The following is a 22,322-nucleotide window of genomic DNA, read 5'->3' on the forward strand; positions in this document are numbered from 1 at the left end:
TCATGCCAGCTCCTTCTTGACTGTGCACCTTTCCTGAAAAGAAACTAAGTTACCTCATATTGCATTTTTTTCATGTGCAGGGATAAAACATCTTATGGTTGCAGGACTCTATTGAAGCAGAACCATCAATGGTATAGACACACTCTTGATATTTAAATATAAAGTATTCTTTTTTGACAAAGCTAATAGTTAGAGCTGGCTTTGGTTTGTCTGCCTGGGGATTTTCCCCTGTTCTGTAAAACCACTGGTAAACAAGCGAGGTTATAATTATGTTCATGTAGTTTGAGTGGGTTCTGGCCACCATACAAGCCAATATAGCCAGAAGCGTCCAGAAATGTAAATGTCAACCATACCAGATTTATTACTGGCACAACTACGGTGGCTAAAACTGGGACACTCCAAAGGTCATAACATTCAGATCATGAGTAATTGGTGGAATCTAACTGCCTGGTGAGCTGTTATGTTTTTCACGTGTTCAAATATAAGCCACAATTTGACAGGAAGTTATAAGGTTGTCAACCCATTGGAAATTGCCGGAGGTCATTGCTCAACAAAACAGTCCGACTGACGGTGTCATCCTAAAACAACACTAAACTCATCAAACAGCAACTTGACACTCCAAAGGTATCCCTAATAAATATCCAAACATGTACCAATACGAGTTGAAAAAGTTCTCCCATAATGCATTTCGTTTGAGCAAGGCATTTCATTGAAGGATAAGCGGAATAAAAAAATGGATGAATGGCGTTGCAATGCAGAGGAAGCCCGGAGCCTCGAGGGAGGCTGATGTCATCGCAGCGCATCAATTATTTGTATACATTTGAGTGTTAAGTTGCTGTGTGATGGCTTTAGTGTTCTTAGTATATACTGTACTGTTAAACTGTCCTACATAATGATCTCCTGTGATTTCCAGTGGGATGACAGGCTGGTTGTGAGTGTACAGTATTTAAATAATTAGTAGTAGTTCTGAAATAAACGAGATTTCAGCCATTAATTAGCTGGGTTAGCAGGGTTTTTTTTTTACCCGTCCACACACAAACACTGAAGCCACTCTCCACTCTGGGTGGGATGTTCCTAAAGGTCGGCTTATAAGGACAAAAACACATGTTTGTATATGGACAAGAGGCCAAGCTGCACAGAAAAATATGCTTTTTTTTTAAAATATCCATATTCACATGGACATAGCCTCCATTTCTTTTTTTAATTCACACCTTTTCCATCTTATCTTGACCCATGCAGTCGAGGTAGATGGCTGCCCCAAATTAACTCAAACCCAAAAACGACTTCTTGTAGTTTGTTAGATATATTTTTATTAAAAAAGGAACCCAACAATAACCTTTTTTTTTTTACATAATGATCAAGGATTTTTATTACTGTCGTCTCTTTCATCAGTTTCAGCATCATTACAGAAAATGTTTATAGTACAGCGTTGTTCAATGTCTCCTCATTGCTTAATAATAATAATAATAACTATAATAATAATTTCCTTAGGAGTGCTGGTCACATATCTGTACAATATGGTTCTCTTTTTTTTTTCTGTACAATTTTGTGAAGTCGGTTAAAAAGGCTGTCAGCAATTAAAGAAGCTGCTTCTTTTCTTGCTTTTTTTTTTTTTCTTAAATAGTTGCTCAAATAAAATATATCCCCCCCCCCACCCCAAGCTCATCCCTGGGAAGAGGGTTATAGAAGGGGGTGAGCAGTCTATGGGAGCAAATATTCCACCGGGTCACCGGGTGACAAACCCCTACACTCCCTCCTCCTCCTCCTCCTTCCAACCAATCCCGTACACCCCCTCCCACACCCACACCCCCCTGTCCAGGCATTTGGCACCGCGCACATAAACAAGACTCACGAGATAAACGACAAGCAAAGCTCTTTGTGAAGCCAATATGATGCATACTAACAAGAGAAAATGTGTCACCTTGATGGGTGCACACATGAGAAAAAGACCTCCATGTGCCCCCCCTCCCACCTTTTCCTGTTTAGCTGCAGCACCACGGGAAATCTGGAGTCTTTCTCAGTTTTTTTCCGTCATTTTCAAAATAAAATAAAAGGGATTAGAGCTTATTTTCCACTAAAAATGAGAAAATAATATATATATTTTTTTGTCCTGGCAGGCACCTACAGCTGTCTATTAAAATGCTACTGCTATAGATAAGGTCTAGCATTGAACACACAAAGCAATTGCAATGAAAAGAACAAAGTTGCCTTAATATAATAATGATAAGAAGAATAATCATAATAATAAGAAGAATAATCATAATAATATATTACAGAATAAATCTCTTTTTATAATTAGATTTTTTTTTCCATTAAAAGTTATATTTTCTTTCTTTGAAATACTATAATCTTCTTAAATCAATGTTCTCTTATGTATCTAGGCTGTGATCGAGATGTCGACTATACCTCCGCGTTCTCCAAATCAATAAAAACTAGCTGTGCCGTTGCATATTACAGAATAGTCAATGATATGTGGACATGCACCGTGAACCGCCCCCCATTTCCCGCCGTTCCCTATTAACGACGGCGACTCTCCAACCCCCCTGGGTGATGACATCATAGCCGGCCGATGACCATGACATCCACCACCTCGCCCTTGTGCAGCTCCACGTATTGCTCTGTTTTGGGAGGTAGCATCAGGAGCCCGTTGGCACTGCGCATGCTCATCAGTCTGCTGCTCACCTGGTTCCCTGCAGGGGATAAAAGGCTTTCAAATTAGCTTGCACCTACGGAGGGAAAGGAAATAAAGTTGTAAACAAACACAAATATGTCAGGCCGGTCTGTTAGTTTGTTGGTTTGCAGGATTAATGAACCATAAACATTTTGGTAGTACAATTTTCACTTTTTGCTGTACGGTGGTTGAGTGGTTAGCGCGCAGACCTCAAAGCTAATGTTGCAGCTAGGAGACCCGAGTTCAATTCCACCCAGTTTGGAGTGTGGAGTTTGCATGCGTGGGTTTTCTCCCGGTACTCCGGTTTCCTTCCACATTCCAAAAACATGCTAGGTTTTAATTGGCGACTCCAAATTGTCCATAGGTATGAATGTGAGTGTGAATGGTTGTTTGTCTATTTGTGCCCTGTGATTGGCTGGCCACCAGTCCAGGGTGTACCCCGCCTTTTGGCCGAAGACAGCTGGGATAGGCTCCAGCACCCCCTGCGACCCTCGTGAGGATAAGCGGTAGAAAATTAATTAAACACAAAAATTAAACTCAATTAATTTTCTTTTAAATATTAATCTAGTCAGATGGGCATGTGGAGGACTTGGCAGTGTAAAATCAACATATTTGCTTTATTATTCCAACTTATTTGTACTTTGTTAATATTTTATCACATACTTTTTGGACACTTGAAGTGTGTTTTTGTGCGTGAACCAGGAAATATGTCAAGTGAGTGCAAACAAACAGTGGACCCTGAACCACTGTGACGAGGTGGCCGAGTGGTTAAGGCGATGGACTGCTAATCCATTGTGCTCTGCACGCGTGGGTTCGAATCCCATCCTCGTCGGAATATTTTGGGGATAGAACTACAGGGTACTCAATTAAATTCACGGTTTTTATCTTTCTCAGCAGACACTCAAGGTTAAAGGATAGTAAAGGAGGCTTTCCGTCTTATTACTTGGAATGTTTACTCGGCCAAATTAAAGACTCCGGTGGATGTGTTTCCAAACCTCGGCCACACTAGGAGTATCATCCCTCTCATGGGGCCTTCAGGGGAACACCATTGATGTTACCTGTGCTCTGTGCCCACGGCAGAGGCTCTTGGTGATGCCATGTCAGGATGCAGCGGTGGTATTCAGGGCGAGGGTCCAGCTTCACATCGCAAGACAACTGCAACAACACCACCAGTATCCTGGTAAGACTTCATCTGATGCTTTTGAAGCTTTCCGTTCTGTTTGCTACATGCTACATTGTGAAACAAGTCCAGGGTGACATTTGTAAACCAAGAGCAAACAAACAATTTGGCATCATTTTGGGAAAGTCATGTGACTTAACCACAGTACAATAAAGCACAAAGCATGAAAAAAACATGCATTGTGCTTAATTATTAATAATAATACTTAGTGGTTAGCGCGCAGGCATCACAGCTAGGAGACCCGAGTTCAATTCCACCCTCGGCCATCTCTGTGTGGAGTTTACATGTTCTCCCTGTGCATGCGTGGGTTTTCTCCGGGTACTCCGGTTTCCTCCCACATTCCAAAAACATGCTAGGTTAATTAGCGACTCCAAATTGTCCATAGGTATGAATGTGAGTGTGAATGGTTGTTTGTCTATATGTGCCCTGTGATTGGCTGGCCACCAGTACAGGGTGTACACCGCCTCTCGCCCGAAGACAGCTGGGATAGGCTCCAGCACCCCCAGCGAACCTCATGAGGATAAACAGTAGAAAATGATTGAATGAATGAATTATCTATATCAAATATCAAGATATTAATATTATCAATACAATCACTATTGGATACAATAAAAGTGTTTTCTGTTTTGTCGCTATACAGTATATATATTGTGTGTTTATGGACATTCATTCATCATTTTCTACCGCTTATCCTCACGAGGGTCGCAGGGGGTGCTGGAGCCTATCCCAGCTGTCTTCTGCTGAGAGGCGGGGTACACCCTGGACTGGTGGCCAGCCAATCACAGGGCACATATAGACAAACAACCATTCACACTCACATTCATACCTATGGACAATTTGGAGTCGCCAATTAACCTAGCATGTTTTTGGAATGTGGGAGGAAACCGGAGTACCCGGAGAAAAAACATGCAAACTCCACACTGAGATGGCCGAGGGTGAAATTGAACCCTGGTCTCCTACCACTCTCCTAACCACTTGCCCGCCGTGCAGCCCGGCATTTGTTATTGTATTAGAAAAAATATTGTTGTCATTTTAGTTGCATTTAGTTATTTTAGAACTCCTTGTAGGATTTTATTATAAACATGAGATGGGGCTGCACAGTGATCGAGTGGTTAACGCGCAGGAGACCTGAGTTCAATTCCACCCTTGGCCATCTCTGTGTGGAGTCATTCATTCATTCATTTTCTACCGCTTATCCTCACGAGGGTCGCGGGGGGTGCTGGAGCCTATCCCAGCTGTCTTCGGGCGAGAGGCGGGGTACACCCTGGACTGGTGGCCAGCCAATCACAGGGCACATATAGACAAACAACCATTCACACTCACATTCATACCTATGGACAATTTGGAGTCGCTAATTAACCTAGCATGTTTTTGGAATGTGGGAGGAAACCGGAGAAAAGCCACGCATGCATGGGGAGAACATGCAAACTCCACACAGAGATGGCCAAGGGTGGAATTGAACTCGGGTCTCCTAGCTGTGAGGTCACAATTAGGCTGAAATGGAACAGTTTTAGTATTTTCACCAAAAAAGGCTGACTAATATGTGATGTAATAACCACGCAGACTTCTCACCCTAGCTTTGATGATTGTAGGCCTTGGGTCCAAAATGCCCTGCATCTTCCTCAAGGCAGGGATGACAAAAAGATTACAGGTGACAACAGCGGATACGGGGTTTCCTAGGACAGACGGACGGACGTGTGGACGGATGGACAGACACGGTAGATGGAGAGAGGGAGATATATATATATATATGAAGACCACCTCCTCAAAGAACACAGAGTAAATCCAGTCTTTCTCTCAACTTCACACACTACCTGGGAGGGCAAAGATGAGTTTACGAGCACCGTCGATGTCCAGCGTGGCAAATGTTGTCGGGAGCCTACAGAGAAACAGCATATAGAGTACGTTAAGTTCGATTCTGTTGAGCCACCTCTATTCAACATGTAATAGCACCTAATAGAAGCTGCTGTTGTTTACCCTGGTTTCATGAAGACCCGACCGAAATGGATCTGAGCATGAAGATCTATATCCAGCACCTGCTTAAGGTAGTCCTACCAAAAATTTTGCAGTGAAACAATACTTTTATATCATTGTTTGGAATTGAAAGCTGCAATACTTAGCATCTACCACAAGATGTCAGCAAAACACTGACTGAATGTGTGTTACCTTCTCCCCCATGGACACTCCGCCTGAGGTGATAATGACATCAGCACGGCTGATGCCTTCATTCAGAGCGTTGAGAAGGTCATCGGGGCTGTGGGATGCAAACAGCAATCACACCAACAGGGTTACACACATAGAAGTACAACACATAGAGCAGGGAATTGATGCTTAAAAGAAGATAAATGAAGGTATACTTGTCTCCCACAATGCCCAGGTTGATAGTTGGGTAGCCGTGCTCCTGGATGGTGGCCAGCAGGGTGGAGCGATTGCTGTCCCTGATCTTCCCAGGATGAAGGTCATCTTCTGGGTTGAGCAGCTACGGAAACATGGGAGTCCAAATATTTACATGAAACAGTAATAAAAAAAAAAATAAAACAATAAAATAAAATGCAATTGCATTGTTACACCCGCGAACGTAATAAACCACAAACGTAATACAAATTTGCAGCTTTGAATGTAATAAACCCGCAAATGTAATAAATTTCCCATAAACGTAATAAAATTTGCCCACTGCAAACGTAATAAAGAAAAATTATTACATTTTGTTTGTGGGCGTACATGTGCGTTTTAGTTATAGTATATTATTGTATGTGTGATTTTGCGTGTATATGGGGAAGAAATAATCAAGAGAAATAATAAAATATAATAATAACAATAGTATTAATAATTTTATTAAAACAATTGCAATTATCACAATTATGTTATCTTTTTAAATTTAAAATCAATTATAATTTAATAATTAAATATTCCTTTAATGCAGGGGTCTCAAACACGCGGCCCGTGGGCCAAATGTGGACCGCAGGACACTAGTTTGAGGCCCCCGCCTTGATATGAAAATTTAATGTTAGTGCGGCCCGCGCAAGTTTGATATGGATGCTGTATGGTATCATGTACCCAGAAAAAATTATTACGTTTGATTAATGTTCATGTTAAAGGTTAAATAACTGTTAATAGTTATCCTCCCTATCCGTGTGGAAGTGGTAAGTTTTTGGCTATTTAAGTTTAAAGGAAATAACTTGAAGGCTACCGTTTAGGTCGCTAGCTCTCTAGTTTGCGAGTTAGCATGTGTCTTAATACCCTGCAGTTGCGCAATATGATGTAAATAAAAAAAAAGTATAAATGTGACTATAGTTGTGTTTTGTCATGTCTACAGGGCTCTAATAATGCTTTGTTCATTTTAATCTGAAAAAAATAATTTGTCTACCCACCAACTATATGTGGTTTCTTAAGTTTTTATTATTTGCTGTTTTATTATTATTATTATTATATTTATTTATTACTGATTGATTGATTTTGTTTATTCTTGATTTGTTTATTTATTTTCCATCTTATTTTGTGCAGAAAAATAAAATAAGATATTTGAGAACAGTGGAATGTTTTATCAGAGCTTTTATTGTAGAAAATCGGAACCAAAGCACTGAAAAAGTTTGTATATTTTGCTGTTTTTAATAAATGTAATAGTTATTACATTTGCAGGAAATTCAGTATTACGTTTGCAGTAGGCAAATTTTATTACGTTTGTGGGAAGTTTATTACATTTGCGGGATTATTACATTCAAAGCTGCAGATTTGTATTACGTTTGTGGGCAGTTATTACGTTTGCGGGTGTAACATGCATTAATTGTTGTATGGCGGACACAAGTCTCCTCGGACATAAGCGAAGGGTTTATACTTTTGGCCAACGATGACTGTGCATAAGCATGAGCACGGCACGCTGCCAAAACAACTGGCACGCACTTTCCGCAGCGATGTGCATTGATATAGAAATTCCTCATAAAAGATGAAACAAAGTCATCGTTTACCTCGTTTCCTGTCGACATCACTGCCACCACAGGGAATTTCTGGACCTCCACTTCTGTGACCCCCACTGTGGCAAGGAGACCGATCTCCGAGGGCCCCATGTGGGTGCCCTTGGCCAGCACACACTCTCCACGCTTGATGTCATGACCGATTGGCCTGATGGAAAGGAAGATATAAGCGATCACAGAGCTCCACATGACTAACTTAAAATCTAAAATCACAAATACTTCAACTTGCTGATATAGTTCATCTTCAAACAGCTAAAATAATGCATAAGGCTAAAAATAACCAATTACCTAAAATGTCATCCAATACTTCTCTACAAGAGAGGAGAAATATGATCTCAGGGAAGAAGTACATTTGAAACACTTATATGCTAGGACTACGTTAAAAAGCCATAGCATTTCAGTATGTGGAATCAAACTATGGAATGGATTGAGTAAGGAAATCAAACAATGCACAACGATGAGCCAATTCAAGAAACAATACAAGCAGTTGATGTTTGCTAAATACAAGGATGAAGAGTCTTGAACCAGTCATGATGTGCTATATATATCACTATATTGACACTTACTATGGTACCCATTATGTCATTGGATGCTCATATCACCTCGTACTTTGGTACGTGACAAAAAATGAAAAATAAAATAAAACAAAAAAAATAAAAATTCATAAAATATATGTATATATTTAAAAATTATATTAGGAAAGCAGGAAGTGAACAAATGTAACAGTTACTGATTGTAAAAGTACCAGATGGAGGGGTAGGATTTAATAAGCTTTGCTTCTTCCTACTCCTTTTGGATATGTGGAACTGTGAACTGATTATGGGATGCATTCAATTGTAATCTGATGCATGTTCAAATGAAATTAAACCATTACCATTATAAATATACTTGCCATGTCTCATATTTTTGTTGCAAAATGCAACCATTTATTTAGTCTGGAGCCCTGCATCACAAAAAAATGCTCTATAGGCTGACAACCGCATGCATGGTATAAAAGCAGGCAAGCAGTGATTCCCAACCACTGTGCCGATATGTTCCATTGTCACTTAATTGCTACAAATAATGTAATGTAAATTACAATTGAATGCATCACATAATCAGTTCACAGTTCCACATGTCCAAAAGGAGTAGGAAGAAGCAAAGCTTATTAAAGCTTATTATATTATATTTCTTTCTTCATTATTATTATTCTTCATTATTATCTTTCTTCATCACGCTATGCCAGCAATGTATAGTGATATATTCCTCCACTAGTATCCACTTGATTCCATTTGACTTTACTATAGCTGAGTTGTAATAGGAAAACATTTTTGTTTGACATGATTAATCACAAGAACGACTGGTTTAGGGTCAATCCGGTGTTTTGAAATTCACACTTCACTCCGATCCACTAACCTGATATCTTGGCCCGGCCGAGCCTGGACCAAAATCCGTACTTCCAGCTCTTCTGTGCCCTGAAAGACAAAACAGTTGGTAGATTCTAAAGTAACTCCCACGGCGTTTTGCGTGATGAACTATTTGTCTTGATTGCACCGTGAGTGAGATTCAAGTTCAAGTTGATGACCCTCTGTTCCTTTGTGCTGGGTGAGTGGATGTTTGGTAAGATGTTATTTGTAAATAAAAGAGCACTTTGTTAAATTGAAGGTTGTCTCTGACCATTTCATTTGCCACTCAAGCTCGGGGTGCCGGAATCCTGTCTGCAGAGGGCGCCAAATAAGCATAAATAAATATCAATCTGTTTTTTTTTCACCTCATCCTCATATGAGACAAGGGATGGCGGCAGCCATGTGGAGACTATGGAGTATAACGCAGGTCCAGAATCAGGTTAAGCTGCTGCTGCTATTATTATGATTATGATTATGATTATGATTATTATTATCACTATCATTATTATTATTATTATCATCATGATTATTATCATCATCATTATTATTATTATTATTTTATTATCATCATGATTATTATCGTGATTATTATCATTATTATTATTATTGAGCATAAATAAATATCAATCTGTTTTTTTCCACCTCATCCTCATAAGAGAGAAGGGATGGCGGCAGCCATGTGGAGACTATGGAGTATAACGCAGGTCCAGAATCAGGTTAAGCTATTATTAATTATTATTATTATTATTATTATTATTATTATTATTATTAGTAGTAGTAGTAGTAGTAGTAGTAGTAGTAGTAGTAGTAGTATTATTAGTATTATTATTATTATCATCATCATGATTATTATCATCATCATTATTATTATCATGATGATCATGATTATTATTATTATTATTATCATCATGATTATTATCGTGATTATTATTATTATTATTATTGAGCATAAATAAATATCAATCTGTTTTTTTCCACCTCATCCTCATAAGAGAGAAGGGATGGCGACAGCCATGTGGAGACTATGGAGTATAACGCAGGTCCAGATTCAGGTTAAGCTATTATTGTTGTTATTATTATTATTATTATTATTATTATCATCATGATTATTATCATTATTATTATTATTATCATGATGATGATGATTATTATTATTATTATCGTGATTATCATGATTATTATCGTGATTATTATTATTATTCTTATTATTATTATCATGATTATTATTATTATTATTATTATTATCATGATTATCATGATGATGATTATTATCATGATTATCATGATGATGATGATGATTATTATTATTATTATCATGATTATCATACTTATCGTGATAATTATTATTATTGTTATTATTATTATTATTATTATTATTATTATTATTATTATTATTATTATTATTATTATTATTATTATTATCATGATGATGATGATGATGATTATTATTATTATTATCATTATTATTATTATAAATTAACATCCATATTGGTACTGTACAGTGGAAAAGGGACTTCCATTAAAGTCAGACTTACATCCTCAGACTCACGGAGGAGCTCAGTGTCTTCCACCTGAACAACGGCGTCAGCCCCGCAGGGGATTGGAGCTCCGGTTGTCACCCTCATCACCTGACCAGGCATCACCGTGTGGGTGGGCTGCACCCAAGACACACAAGAACAAGTAACATGGGGGTCATTTTAGTACATTTTAGTCTTGTAAACAACATCCATCCATTTTGTATCACAGGTATGCTGGTAAACCCCAGACTGGTCACCAGCCAATCGCAGGACACACAAGTTGTGTTATTTTGTTTCGGGTCGAACCACATCAACCATAAGTTGGCGTGTGTGAAGAGCATCTCTGATCAAGCCTCATATGCATTTTAACTTCAAGTGGCGTGGGAGTTTCCGTGAGCAAAATGGACGCGTATGCACGTTAAGCGTGGATTTAAGTGCTGACCTGCTCTCCTGCTTGGGACTCTCCGATGATGAAGCGGTCGCCTGGGCCGTCGGCCGCTGAAATAACAAGAAAAAAGGTGTTAGTCAATCGTGCGTCCTGGAACTAGGAGTGTAGGCGTGTATCATTTAGTTGAGTCATTCTCTTTCAGTGGGCTACAGAGTGAGCAATAGAGAGGTCAGAAAAATGGGAGATTATTAGAAACTTCATTATATTGTGTTATACTGTGTTGTTGGACTTTATTTTAACCCTACTCTTGTGTTAGGGTCGGCACCGACACGTTTTACATTTTAATGCATAAAAAGAATCACATAACATTTGTTTATTGCAGGACACATTTTTTCATGTACCCAGAAAAAATGATTACGTTTGATTCATGTTAAAGGTTAAATAACTGTTAATAGTTATCCTCCCTATCCGTGTGGAAGTGGTAAGTTATTGGCTATTTAAGTTTAAAGGAAATAACTTGAAGGCTACCGTTTAGGTCGCTAGCTCTCTAGTTTGCGAGTTAGCATGTGTCTCAAGACCCTGCAGTTGCGCAATATGTTGTAAATAAAAAGAGTATAAATGTGACTATAGTCGTGTTTTGTCATGTCTACAGGGCTCTAATAATGCTTTGTTCATTTGAATCTGAAAAAAATAATTTGTCTACCCACCAACTATATGTGGTTTCTTAAGTTTGTATTATTTGCCATTTTATTATTATTATTGTTATATTTATTTATGACTGATTGATTTTCTTTATTCTTGATATGTTTATTTATTTTTTTATTTTTTTATTTTGTGCAGAAAAATAAAAATTAAGATATTTGAGAACAGTGGAATGTTTTATCAGAGCTTTTATTGTAGAAAATCAGAACCAAAACACTGAAAAAGTTTGTATATTTTTCTGGTTTTAAAATATGTATATATTTTTTTGGAAAACCTGATGCGGCCCAGCCTTGCCCAGACCCTAGCTCCAGTGGCCCCCAGGTAAATTGAGTTTGAGACCCCTGCCATAGATGTTTCTTTAGCGATTAATACTAAAATGAGAAAAAAAAAATATTTAAGAGATATGTTCTATAGCTCTCAGTAATAGCCAGGTAACAAAATAATTCAATTTATTAATATGATTCTTTTGAGGTTCATTTGACCATTTTTGAAATGGAGGGGTATAGTGACAAAAAAAGGCCTACATGCCCACACCAAAAGTATTAAAAGTAACATTTTCATGGATGAGGAAGCCTAAGAAGGTAACCAAGACATGAGAAGCAAATTTGATGGTAACTTATTGTTTTTAGTGTATTTTATAGCCGATTTAATACATGGGTCAAAACCGACCCGTTAACATAAGAGATGATACCAGAAATCTAACACAAGAGGAAGGTTAATCATCAAGCCTTGGAGTCGGGCCTCAATCAAGTGCACAGATACCGCCCAAGCACTGGAGTCTCCGCACATGAATGCCTCTGCAGACCCTCAGGACAGATGCATAAAACACGGAGAAGACCTGTTGTGCACAGTCTCTCCTTCTCAACAGCAGATGCTTTGTACAAGAGTTTTTTTTTTAATGTGCCTGGAGCCAACAAGCTGCTGTCCTTCTCTCCGGGTTCCCAGGTGTGTTGTTGCTCCTCCTGAACCCTAATAACGACTCTCTTTGGGATATTAACACCTCAAATAAAGTTTAAAAGGCACTCTTTCAGGGATATTTGTGTATAAAGACCTCAAACAAGGTTTTGCTGCTCTATATACAAAACAACTGCAACGTACAGTACATCTATAAATACACTTGGAGATGTTTGGATAGTAATGGTTTCATTTCATTTGAACATGCATCAGATTACAATTGAATGCTTCACAATCAGTTCACAGTTCCACATGTCCAAAAGGAGTAGGAAGAAGCAAAGTTTATTAAATCCTACCCCTCCATCTGGTAGTTTTACAATCAGTAACTGTTACATTTGTTCACTTCCTGCTTTCCTAATATAGTTTAAGTTTGTTTTCTTTTTTCTTTTTTTATTTTGATTGACTGCCACATTTGGGAATTTTGGGGTATTAAAGTAGTTCAGAAGAGAAAAGTCAGAGTTGATCAAATAGTCTTGCTAGTATACGGTCTCACAGAAAGTCAGATTTTTTTCCAAAGATGCGTATTTTCCCCATTTGGGTGTTAAAAAAAATACTTGAGCATGGTGAAGAGAGCCACAAAAAGAGCCTGAAGAGCCGTGGGTTGCTAGGCAGATCACTATAGCGAGCTAGCTTCTGCCGGAGACAGTGGAGCCAGGCAAAATGTGTAAACAAATATGGTAGCAAACAATCAGTTACATTTGTTCACTTCCTGCTTTCCTAATATAATTTGTTTTTTTTGTTGTTTTTTAAAATGTATTTTATTGAATTTGTATTTTAATTTAATTAATAATAATGTTATTATTAATTATTATTATTTATTAATAATTTTAATATTTTTTATTATTTTAATTGAATTTAATAATAATAATTTAATTGTTCTTTTTTAATTTTTCATGTACCAAAGTACGAGGTGATATGAGCATCCAATGACATAATGGGTACCATAGTAAGTGTCAATATAGTGATATATATAGCACATCATGACTGGTTCAAGACTCTTCATCCTTGTATTTAGCAAACATCAACTGCTTGTATTGTTTCTTGAATTGGCTCATCGTTGTGCATTGTTTGATTTCCTTACTCAATCCATTCCATAGTTTGATTCCCCATACTGAAATGCTATGGCTTTTTAACGTAGTCCGAGCATATAAGTGTTTCAAATGTACTTCTTCCCTGAGATCATATTTCTCCTCTCTTGTAGAGAAGTATTGGATGACATTTTTAGGTGATTGGTTATTTTTAGCCTTATGTATTATTTTAGTTTGGATGTGTCATGGTGGGTGAATGCAGAATTCAACCAATTCAATTTGGACGACTGATTACTCAGTTTAAGTATGTTTCCTGTCATGTAGGTATGGTCAAAAATATATTTTATGGCATACAGACACCAGGAGAAGTTAAAAAGTTATGCTACTTACCTCTCACAGCATAACCATCCTTGACAGAAGCAGGGAATGGCGGCAGGTTGTCTTTGGCATAAACGTCCTGAGCTAGGACTCGACCCATTCCGTCTGTGGATGAACCGCAAATACAAGACCATTAATATCAGAAAATTGATACATTTATGACTGTTTTAGGGCTGCACGGTGGTTGAGTGGTTAGCACGCAGACCTCACAGCTAGGAAACCAGCGTTCAATTACACCCTGGGCCATCTCTGTGTGAGTTTTCTCCGGGTACTCCGGTTTCCTCCCACATTCCAAAAACATGCTAGGTTAATTAGCGACTCCAAATTGTCCATAGGTATGAATGTGAGTGTGAATGGTTGTTTGTCTATATGTGCCCTGTGATTGGCTGGCCACCAGTGTACCCCTCCTCTCGCCCGAAGACAGCTGGGATAGGCTCCAGCACCCCCGACCCTCGTGAGAATAAGCGGTAGAAAATGAATGTTTACTATATTAGGTGACTATTAAGGTAACTATAGGGGTGTTATTTCATATCTAGAGGGCTCTAATAGTGTTAACAGCCATATTTAGAAGGTCGTAACCAGGTTTTGTATGAATGACTGTTTTGTTTATGTTCTATTATTTATCGGGCTTGATGTTTTGGAAAATCACCCTAAAAGAGACTGAAGTCAGATGTCGATGTAAACATACGACATCTGTCTGTCAATGTAAATGTAATTGAGCAACACATACACTAAGCATGCAGCTGCACTGAGACAACGTCAGCTCATAGAGAAAAAAGGAAGTTAAAGAAAGCCGAGCGATAGAGTGGGTGGAGGGGGAAGACAAACCCTGCAACAAAAATATCATAAGCCGCTGTGCTGTGCTATATTTAGACTTTCTTTGAACTTCTATGCAAACGTGGGCGTTAATATGAAGATCTAAGCGTTGATATCAATGAGTGCATGTAGAGTACATCCACACACTGCTCAACATGTGACACTACACACAATCACAGAGGCGGCCTATTGGGTGTATTTTATTTTCTTTCAAAACTATTTCAACACAAAGGTTGCAATGTAAATCAACCGTTTTTGATAAAAATGCATCCTTTCTTTTTTGTGGAAAACCTACCACCCAAGGGAATGTTTAGTGATGAAAAGTATTACTGGCATTTGCATCAGTACAAATTAGAAGTTTCTCCGTATTGCACCACAGTGATAACTTGCAAAAATACACTCTATACACTACGACATTTTTAATTCTTAAATCAAGGGTTGGGATAGACCAGGGGTCGGCAACCCGCAAACTCTGGAGACACACAGTCTTCTTGTTGTGGCTCCCTTTGCATTCATTCATTCATTTTCTACCGTCGCGGGGGGTGCTGGAGCCTATCCCAGCTGTCTTCCGGTGAGATGCAGGGTACACCCTGGACTGGTGGCCAGCCAATCACAGGGCACATAAAGTATTCCCGTAAAGTGGGATTTCTTATTCATAAATGTGGATATTTTCATGGGGAGAGCATAGAAAACCTGGTTACGACCTTCTAAATATGGCTTTTAACACTATTAGAGCCCTCTAGACATGAAATAACACCCCTATAGTCACCTTAATAGTCATCTATGATAGTAAACATTCATTCATTTTCTACTGCTTATCCTCATGAGGGTCGCGGGGGGTGCTGGAGCCTATCTCAGCTGTCTTTGGGCGAGAGGCGGGGTACACCCTGGACTGGTGGCCAGCCAATCACAGGGCACATATAGACAAACAACCATTCACACTCACATTCATACCTATGGACAATTTGGAGTCGCTAATTAACCTAGCATGTTTTTGGAATGTGGGAGGAAACCGGAGTACCTGGAGAAAACCCACACATGCACAGGGAGAACATGCAAACTCCACACAAGCATGTCCGAGGGTGGAATTGAACTTGGGTCTCCTAGCTGTGAGGTCTGCGCGCTAACCACTAGACCGCCATGCAACCAGACTTCCTTATTATAGTAATAATAATAATAATAATAAGTCGCCAATTAACCTAGCATGTTTTTGGAATGTGGGAGGAAAGGATAGTAAAGGTTGCCGACCCCTGGGCTTGACCCTGGGCTTGACCAACTCCTTCACTCTGAATCTTAATCAGTCCGTGTTACATTTTGGACAATTCTACACTTGCAACAACCATTCACACTCACATTCATAGCTATGGACAAATTGGTCTTTTGATAGTAAAGGTTGCCGAACCATGGGCTTGACCAACTCCTTCACTTTGCATCTTAATCAGGTCTTGTAATCAATCACTTTTTAAAGAATGGCTAATTCTACATCATAGCAATTTATCATTCCTAGGGCGTACATGTGAATTATATCACTATCATGGACAAAATACACACGCAAGCACACACCAACACAATATTCCAGCAGGGTAGCTCCTCCAGCTGTTGCCTGTCTAAATATTTCATCTCTCAAATCCCCTTGTCCTCACCGCGCTGTCGCCTCGCCAGCTGTGCTTCAGCAAATCCAACATTCGCCCTCCTCCCTACTTCGCAACCCACACCCCCCCCCCGCTTCCTAAAAACAATTAAACCTGCTATAAAGCTGAGGAAAGAAACTAAACTCCTAGCAAAAAAAACAAAAGCTGATGATGATTGAGTGGATTTTTATTGTATTTATTTTTAACAAAGAGTAACACGATCTTTATTAAAATCCTTGAAATAAAAAAAAAAAAACTCGGGTTATATCCAAGTTCTGTTCCTTTAGACCAGCGGTCTCAAACACGCAGCCCGCGGGCCAAATGTGGCCTGCAGGACACTAGTTTGAGGCCCCCGCCTTGATATGAAAGTTTAATGTTAGTGCGGCCCGCGCAAGTTTGATATGGATGCTGTATGGTATCATGTACCCAGAAAAAATGATTACGTTTGATTAATGTTCATGTTAAAGGTTAAGCTACGTTCACACCGACGCCGAATCGATGGCGAATTAAATCGGCGAGCAAAGCGGCGGCAAAGCGTAACAAAGCTTAATGAAAGCGTAAAGACCGTAATACAGCGTAAGAAAGGTTTGAGCAATTTGGGACATTCGGCAAGAGCGCCAAAAATTTTTAAACTGTTTAAAATTTTGAGGCGATCTGTCACGAATTGCGTAAAGCGGGGAGAGCGTATTAGAGCGTATTAAAGCTTATCAAAGCGTCACAAAGCTTATCAAAGTTTTGCTCAAAGCGTAGGAAAGCTTAACAGAGCTTGGTTCAAAGGATCAATGGATCTGATGCATCTTTATATATTGTAGCGTCGTTGCCGACGCTATGGAAATTACACGACTGCAATCACTGACAAGCTTTTTATTGCACAACAATAATACTGTCGGCCGTAACCACGCCGTTGCAACCATCGCCAGCAACACAACAGTACTTCCTCCACCAGACACGCCCCCACCCCCTGGTGCATTCACAGTCACAGTCGGACACCCAAGAGCACAACGTCAACATGAATACATCAGGGTCGCTACAATATGTATGCTCTGGATCAGAGGCGGGATGCAGTCGTGATCTCGAAATTTTCCATTGCGTAACAGAGCTTAACAGATCTTAAACATATCTGAGAAGATCGTGAGATTTTTTGAAAAATGACGCCGAATTCGTCGCCGATTCAAAGCGCGACATTCAGCGTCGGTGTGAACGTAGCTTTAAATAACTGTTAAGTTATCCTCCCTATCCGTGTGGAAGTGGTAAGTTTTTGGCTATTTAAGTTTAAAGGAAATAACTTGAAGGCTACCGTTTAGGTCGCTAGTTCTCTAGTTTGCGAGTTAGCATGTGTCTCAAGACCCTGCAGTTGCGCAATATGTTGTAAATAAAAAGAGTATAAATGTGACTATAGTCGTGTTTTGTCATGTCTACAGGGCTCTAATAATGCTTTGTTCATTTTAATCTGAAAAAAATAATTTGTCTACCCACCAACTATATGTGGTTTCTTAAGTTTTTATTATTTGCCGTTTTATTATTATATTTATTTATTACTGATTATTTTCTTTATTCTTGATTTATTTATTTTTCATCTTATTTTGTGTAGAAAAATAAAAAGTTAGATATTTGAGAACAGTGGAATGTTTTATCAGAGCTTTTCTTGTAGAAAATTGGAACCAAAGCAAAGTTTTTTAAATTTTTTTGTTTTTAATAAATGGGTTTTTTTTTTTTTTTTTGGAAAACCTGATGCGGCCCAGTCTCACCCAGACCCGAGCTCCAGTGCCCGCCAAGTAAATTGAGTTTGAGACTCCTGCTATAGACCGTGATGCGAGTTTGCTGATGTTCTGGTGTGGTTCGGCCAACAGTCGCCATGTATTGTTTCTCCAATAAAGACCAGCTCCTCTTCATCCTTAAACAGTCCGAGCAGACAAGAGGTGGCCAACTATAGTCCATCTTGGGGACTCGGACTTGGACCACTGCACAGGAACTACTGTCCTTCTACTTTTTAATAACATATTGGACATTTCTGAATTCAAAATTTGACTTGTCTGAATCACTTTTTCCATGACCAGAGGATGGGTCTTTCAACATTGTTGTTCAAAAACCGAAAAGCGATATCCTACATCGGTTAGCATCCCGGTTGTTGAATGTCCGTTCCGGTTATAAGACCCCTTAAAGCAAGCGTGTGTGTGTGTGCGGCACAAAGCGCTGCTTCAGCGAGATGCCCGACTCTTGTTTACCAGCCGTCATGTGAAGTTAGCGTTAGCATGTTGCTACATCAGCAGACATTCAAGCCTACTGAAGCAGGAGCAGGTGGCACACAGGAACATTGCAAACGACAGGGCAGGTAATAAAATACACTTTTTTTTTTGGTCTGCTTGAAGGTTGAGGACAACAATTCTGGATAGGAAGTTGGCGCCATCGCCTTTCGTATACACTGTAAAAAAAAATCAACAATAGAACTCAAGTAATCTCAACTCACTTTTGATTTAGTCTAACTAATTAGCTAAAGGGCGGCACGGTGGACGAGTGGTTAGCACGCAGACGTCACAGCTCGGAGACCAGGGTTCAATTCCACCCTCGGCCATCTCTGTGTGGAGTTTGCATTTTCTCTCCGGGTACTCCGGTTTCCTCCCACATTCCAAAAACATGCTAGGTTAATTAGCGACTCCAAATTGTCCATAGGTATGAATGTGAGTGTGAATGGTTGTTTGTCTATATGTGCCCTGTGATTGGCTGGCCACCAGTCCAGGGTGTACCCCGCCTCTCGCCCAAAGACGGCTGGGATAGGCTCCAGCACCCCCTCCCCCCCGCAACCCTCGTGAGGAAAAGCGGTAGAAAATGAATGAAATGAATGAATAATTAACTCAAGTAAATTCAACTCACAATTAAATTGAAATTAACTGAAATAATTTGTTAACCTGATTTGAAAATGAGATGAGATTACTTGATTTACATTGTTGATAAGACCAAAATATTTGGTTATTGGACCTAAAAAATGAAGTTCCCACAACTTAGTTGTGTGTTGAAATTACGTGAAATAATTTGCTAGATTTAATCAAAATTTCAAGGCAGTGAGGTTACAAATGAAAAAAAAAAATTTGACGGGGTTGAAATCTGACAAAAATCATAACAACGAGAAATGCCATGTTAAATTAACTATTTTGTTACAAAACAATAGGCTACCAAACAGAAATTTGGATTAAAGTAAAAAAAAAATGTGTGGAACATGAATTTAATTTAATTTAATTTAATTTAATAACATTAAAACTTTAATGTTTTGTCTTTAAAACATATTTTTAAACATTAGCATTAGATATTTGTGATGGGTGTGTGTGTGTGTGCTTGCATGTACGAGTGGTACCATCAAAAGCGTATGAGCATGTGCAAAAGCCATCACACTCTTGTACAAGTTGGCCACACCCACATTTCAAAGTAGACTGAACTATTTGATTAGTTGGGAGGATCAAAACCTAACATTTCTATAGTTGGTATCAACTTTTTGGCAAAATTTAGTTGACCTGACACACAAAAATAAGTTGACGGAACTAAAAGCTAATTTTTTTTTACAGTGTATACGTATTGTGTACTTCAAAATTTCGAACTGAAGAACTTTTTCAACAAACAAGAAGAGTCCAGTCGCTTGGATTCATCCCATATCCTGGATGACTGACACTTCATAAACTAACCTCTGTAGTTGATGATCTCAGTGCCCAGGACGGCGGTCATCTCCAGCACAGTGATGAAGGCCTTGTCCATGGAGGTGAGAGGGAAGGGGGACATGCGGTGTCTCCGGGCCACCTTGGTGATGTCTACAGCGCTGTGACCTGAGAAAGCGTGGGACATCACATGACATGCGATGACGCATCCACTTGTTTTTCTTTGAAAGAGGATGACGAAAAAGGATGATAATGAAGTACAATTTGGTATAAAATCACATCTTATACAGCGTGAGATGTACTGATTCCCTGCCTGAGCATGAACCACTCAAGATGTTTTTCTCTTTAAGCCCATGAGTCACTTCAGGAAAAAAATACCTTGCGTTTGGTTGGCATCACCAACTCTCACCAAATATGATCAAATTTGTTTGAATATAGCACATATTGTATTTTCTGGACTATAAATCGCTCTGGAGTATAAGTCGCACAAGGCCAAAAATGCATAATTAGAAAAAAACATACATAAGTCGCACTGGAGTATAAGTCGCATTTTTTGCGGGTAATTTATTTTACAAAATACTTAACCAAAATAGACATTACATCCTCTTGGAAGGCAAATTCTCATATCACATTGTACTTCGGTACATGAAAAAAAAAAGAATAATTAAAATAAATAAAATAAAAATAAAATAAATAATAAAAAATGAAAAATTTATAAAATAAAAAAATTAAATTATATTAGGAAAGCAGGAAGTGAACAAACTGATTGTACTGATTGTAAAACAAACTACCTGACCAAAATAAAAAATAAAATAAAATAATAATAATAAATAAATAAAAAGAATAAAATAAAAATAAATAAAATAAAAACTTAATAATGAAAAAAATTATATTTGGAAAGCAGGAAGTGAACAAACTGATTGTACTGATTGTAAAACAAACAAACTACTTGACCAAAATAGACATTACATCCTCTTGGAAGGCAAGTTCTCATATCACATCGTACTTCGGTACATGAAAAAAAATAAATAAATAAATACATAAAAATTAAATAAATTTAAATTAAAAAATAAAAATCAATAAAATATATATTTTTAAATTATATTAGGAAAGCAGGAAGTGAAGAAACTGATTGTACTGATTGTAAAAGTACCAGATGGAGGGGTAGGATTTAATAAGCTTTGCTTCTTCCTACTCCTTTTGGACATGTGGAACTGTGAACTGATTATGTGATGCATTCAATTGTAATCTGATGCATGTTCAAATGAAATTAAACCATTACCATTACCAAGTTCTAACATTAATAAAAGAATAGAGAACAGGCTGAATAGGTGTAAGATATGCTAACACAATGGTTATTCAGCTACACAAAAAATAAACATGAAGAGAAAAAGTGTCCAGTGTTTATGTGACATAAACACTTTTTTTCATTTATAAGTCTCAGGAACAGCCAAGCTATGAAAAAAAGTGCGACTTATACTCCGGAAAATAGGGTAAAAATCGGACATTCAGCATTACATAGTATGCACACGATCTACTTCTAATTACTTTTAATGCTATTGTTCCCGGAACATTGTTTACGTTCTCGCCTCATCCTTATTCCAATTTTATGTTCTTATACTTCAGTAAACCCGAGTACGTTTTTGCATACATAAGAATACCAGAGTGTAAAAAAAAAAAAAAAAGTCACTAGATGATGGAGATGCTTGATAGCAGCCATGTTTCTCTAATAATATCCGTCTAATGATAGCAAAGGTAAGAAGAACAAAGACGGTGTAACTAATATGTAATCTCGCTCTCTATACTTTCTCCCTCTCGCTCTTGTTTGCCTCACAGCGACGAATCGGCGCAATGCTCTGATTTCCCTTGACCCAATTTCTTTGCCTTTAAACACACACTTACGCTTTTTCCGCAGCGCATTCCGCTGCTCGACACGAGGCTTAACAACCTTCTGGCAAAACATCACACAGGCAGAGACACGCACGCCGTAACACAGCGTAACAAACCCACAAATCATGCATTACTTGTCACATCACAAGCACAAATACGGCCTATAG

The 22,322-nt window shown here is 38.5% G+C and overlaps 1 protein-coding gene and 1 non-coding gene across 6 annotated transcripts in view; one reads left to right on the forward strand and one right to left on the reverse strand.

The window, feature by feature from the left end:
- Window positions 1–1,789: 1,789 nt before the first annotated feature.
- Window positions 1,790–22,322, reverse strand: part of gphnb (gephyrin b) — a 190,504-nt gene continuing 169,971 nt past the window's right edge. For 2 of the 5 annotated variants that reach the window (XM_058046187.1, XM_058046188.1), the window contains 13 exons: window positions 20,296–20,433; window positions 14,187–14,279; window positions 11,167–11,222; window positions 10,743–10,862; window positions 9,218–9,276; window positions 7,817–7,970; window positions 6,209–6,330; window positions 6,018–6,105; window positions 5,829–5,902; window positions 5,666–5,730; window positions 5,424–5,527; window positions 3,730–3,826; window positions 1,790–2,690 (listed from right to left, as the gene is read on the reverse strand). In XM_058046187.1, coding sequence (XP_057902170.1) covers window positions 2,557–2,690; window positions 3,730–3,826; window positions 5,424–5,527; window positions 5,666–5,730; window positions 5,829–5,902; window positions 6,018–6,105; window positions 6,209–6,330; window positions 7,817–7,970; window positions 9,218–9,276; window positions 10,743–10,862; window positions 11,167–11,222; window positions 14,187–14,279; window positions 20,296–20,433 — 1,304 coding nt within the window. In that variant the 3' untranslated portion in view covers window positions 1,790–2,556. Of the gene's footprint in view, window positions 2,691–3,729; window positions 3,827–5,423; window positions 5,731–5,804; window positions 5,903–6,017; window positions 6,106–6,208; window positions 6,331–7,816; window positions 7,971–9,217; window positions 9,277–10,742; window positions 10,863–11,166; window positions 11,223–14,186; window positions 14,280–20,295; window positions 20,434–22,322 lie in introns of those variants that run through there. The other 3 variants (XM_058046186.1, XR_009119164.1, XR_009119165.1) reach the window with 3 other exon arrangements.
- trnas-gcu (transfer RNA serine (anticodon GCU)) lies at window positions 3,422–3,503 on the forward strand. Its single transcript has one exon. It is a non-coding gene; the product is annotated as a tRNA-Ser (tRNA).

The sequence above is a fragment of the Doryrhamphus excisus genome, chromosome 1, assembly GCF_030265055.1.
Source record: "Doryrhamphus excisus isolate RoL2022-K1 chromosome 1, RoL_Dexc_1.0, whole genome shotgun sequence".
Lineage (NCBI taxonomy): Eukaryota > Metazoa > Chordata > Actinopteri > Syngnathiformes > Syngnathidae > Doryrhamphus > Doryrhamphus excisus.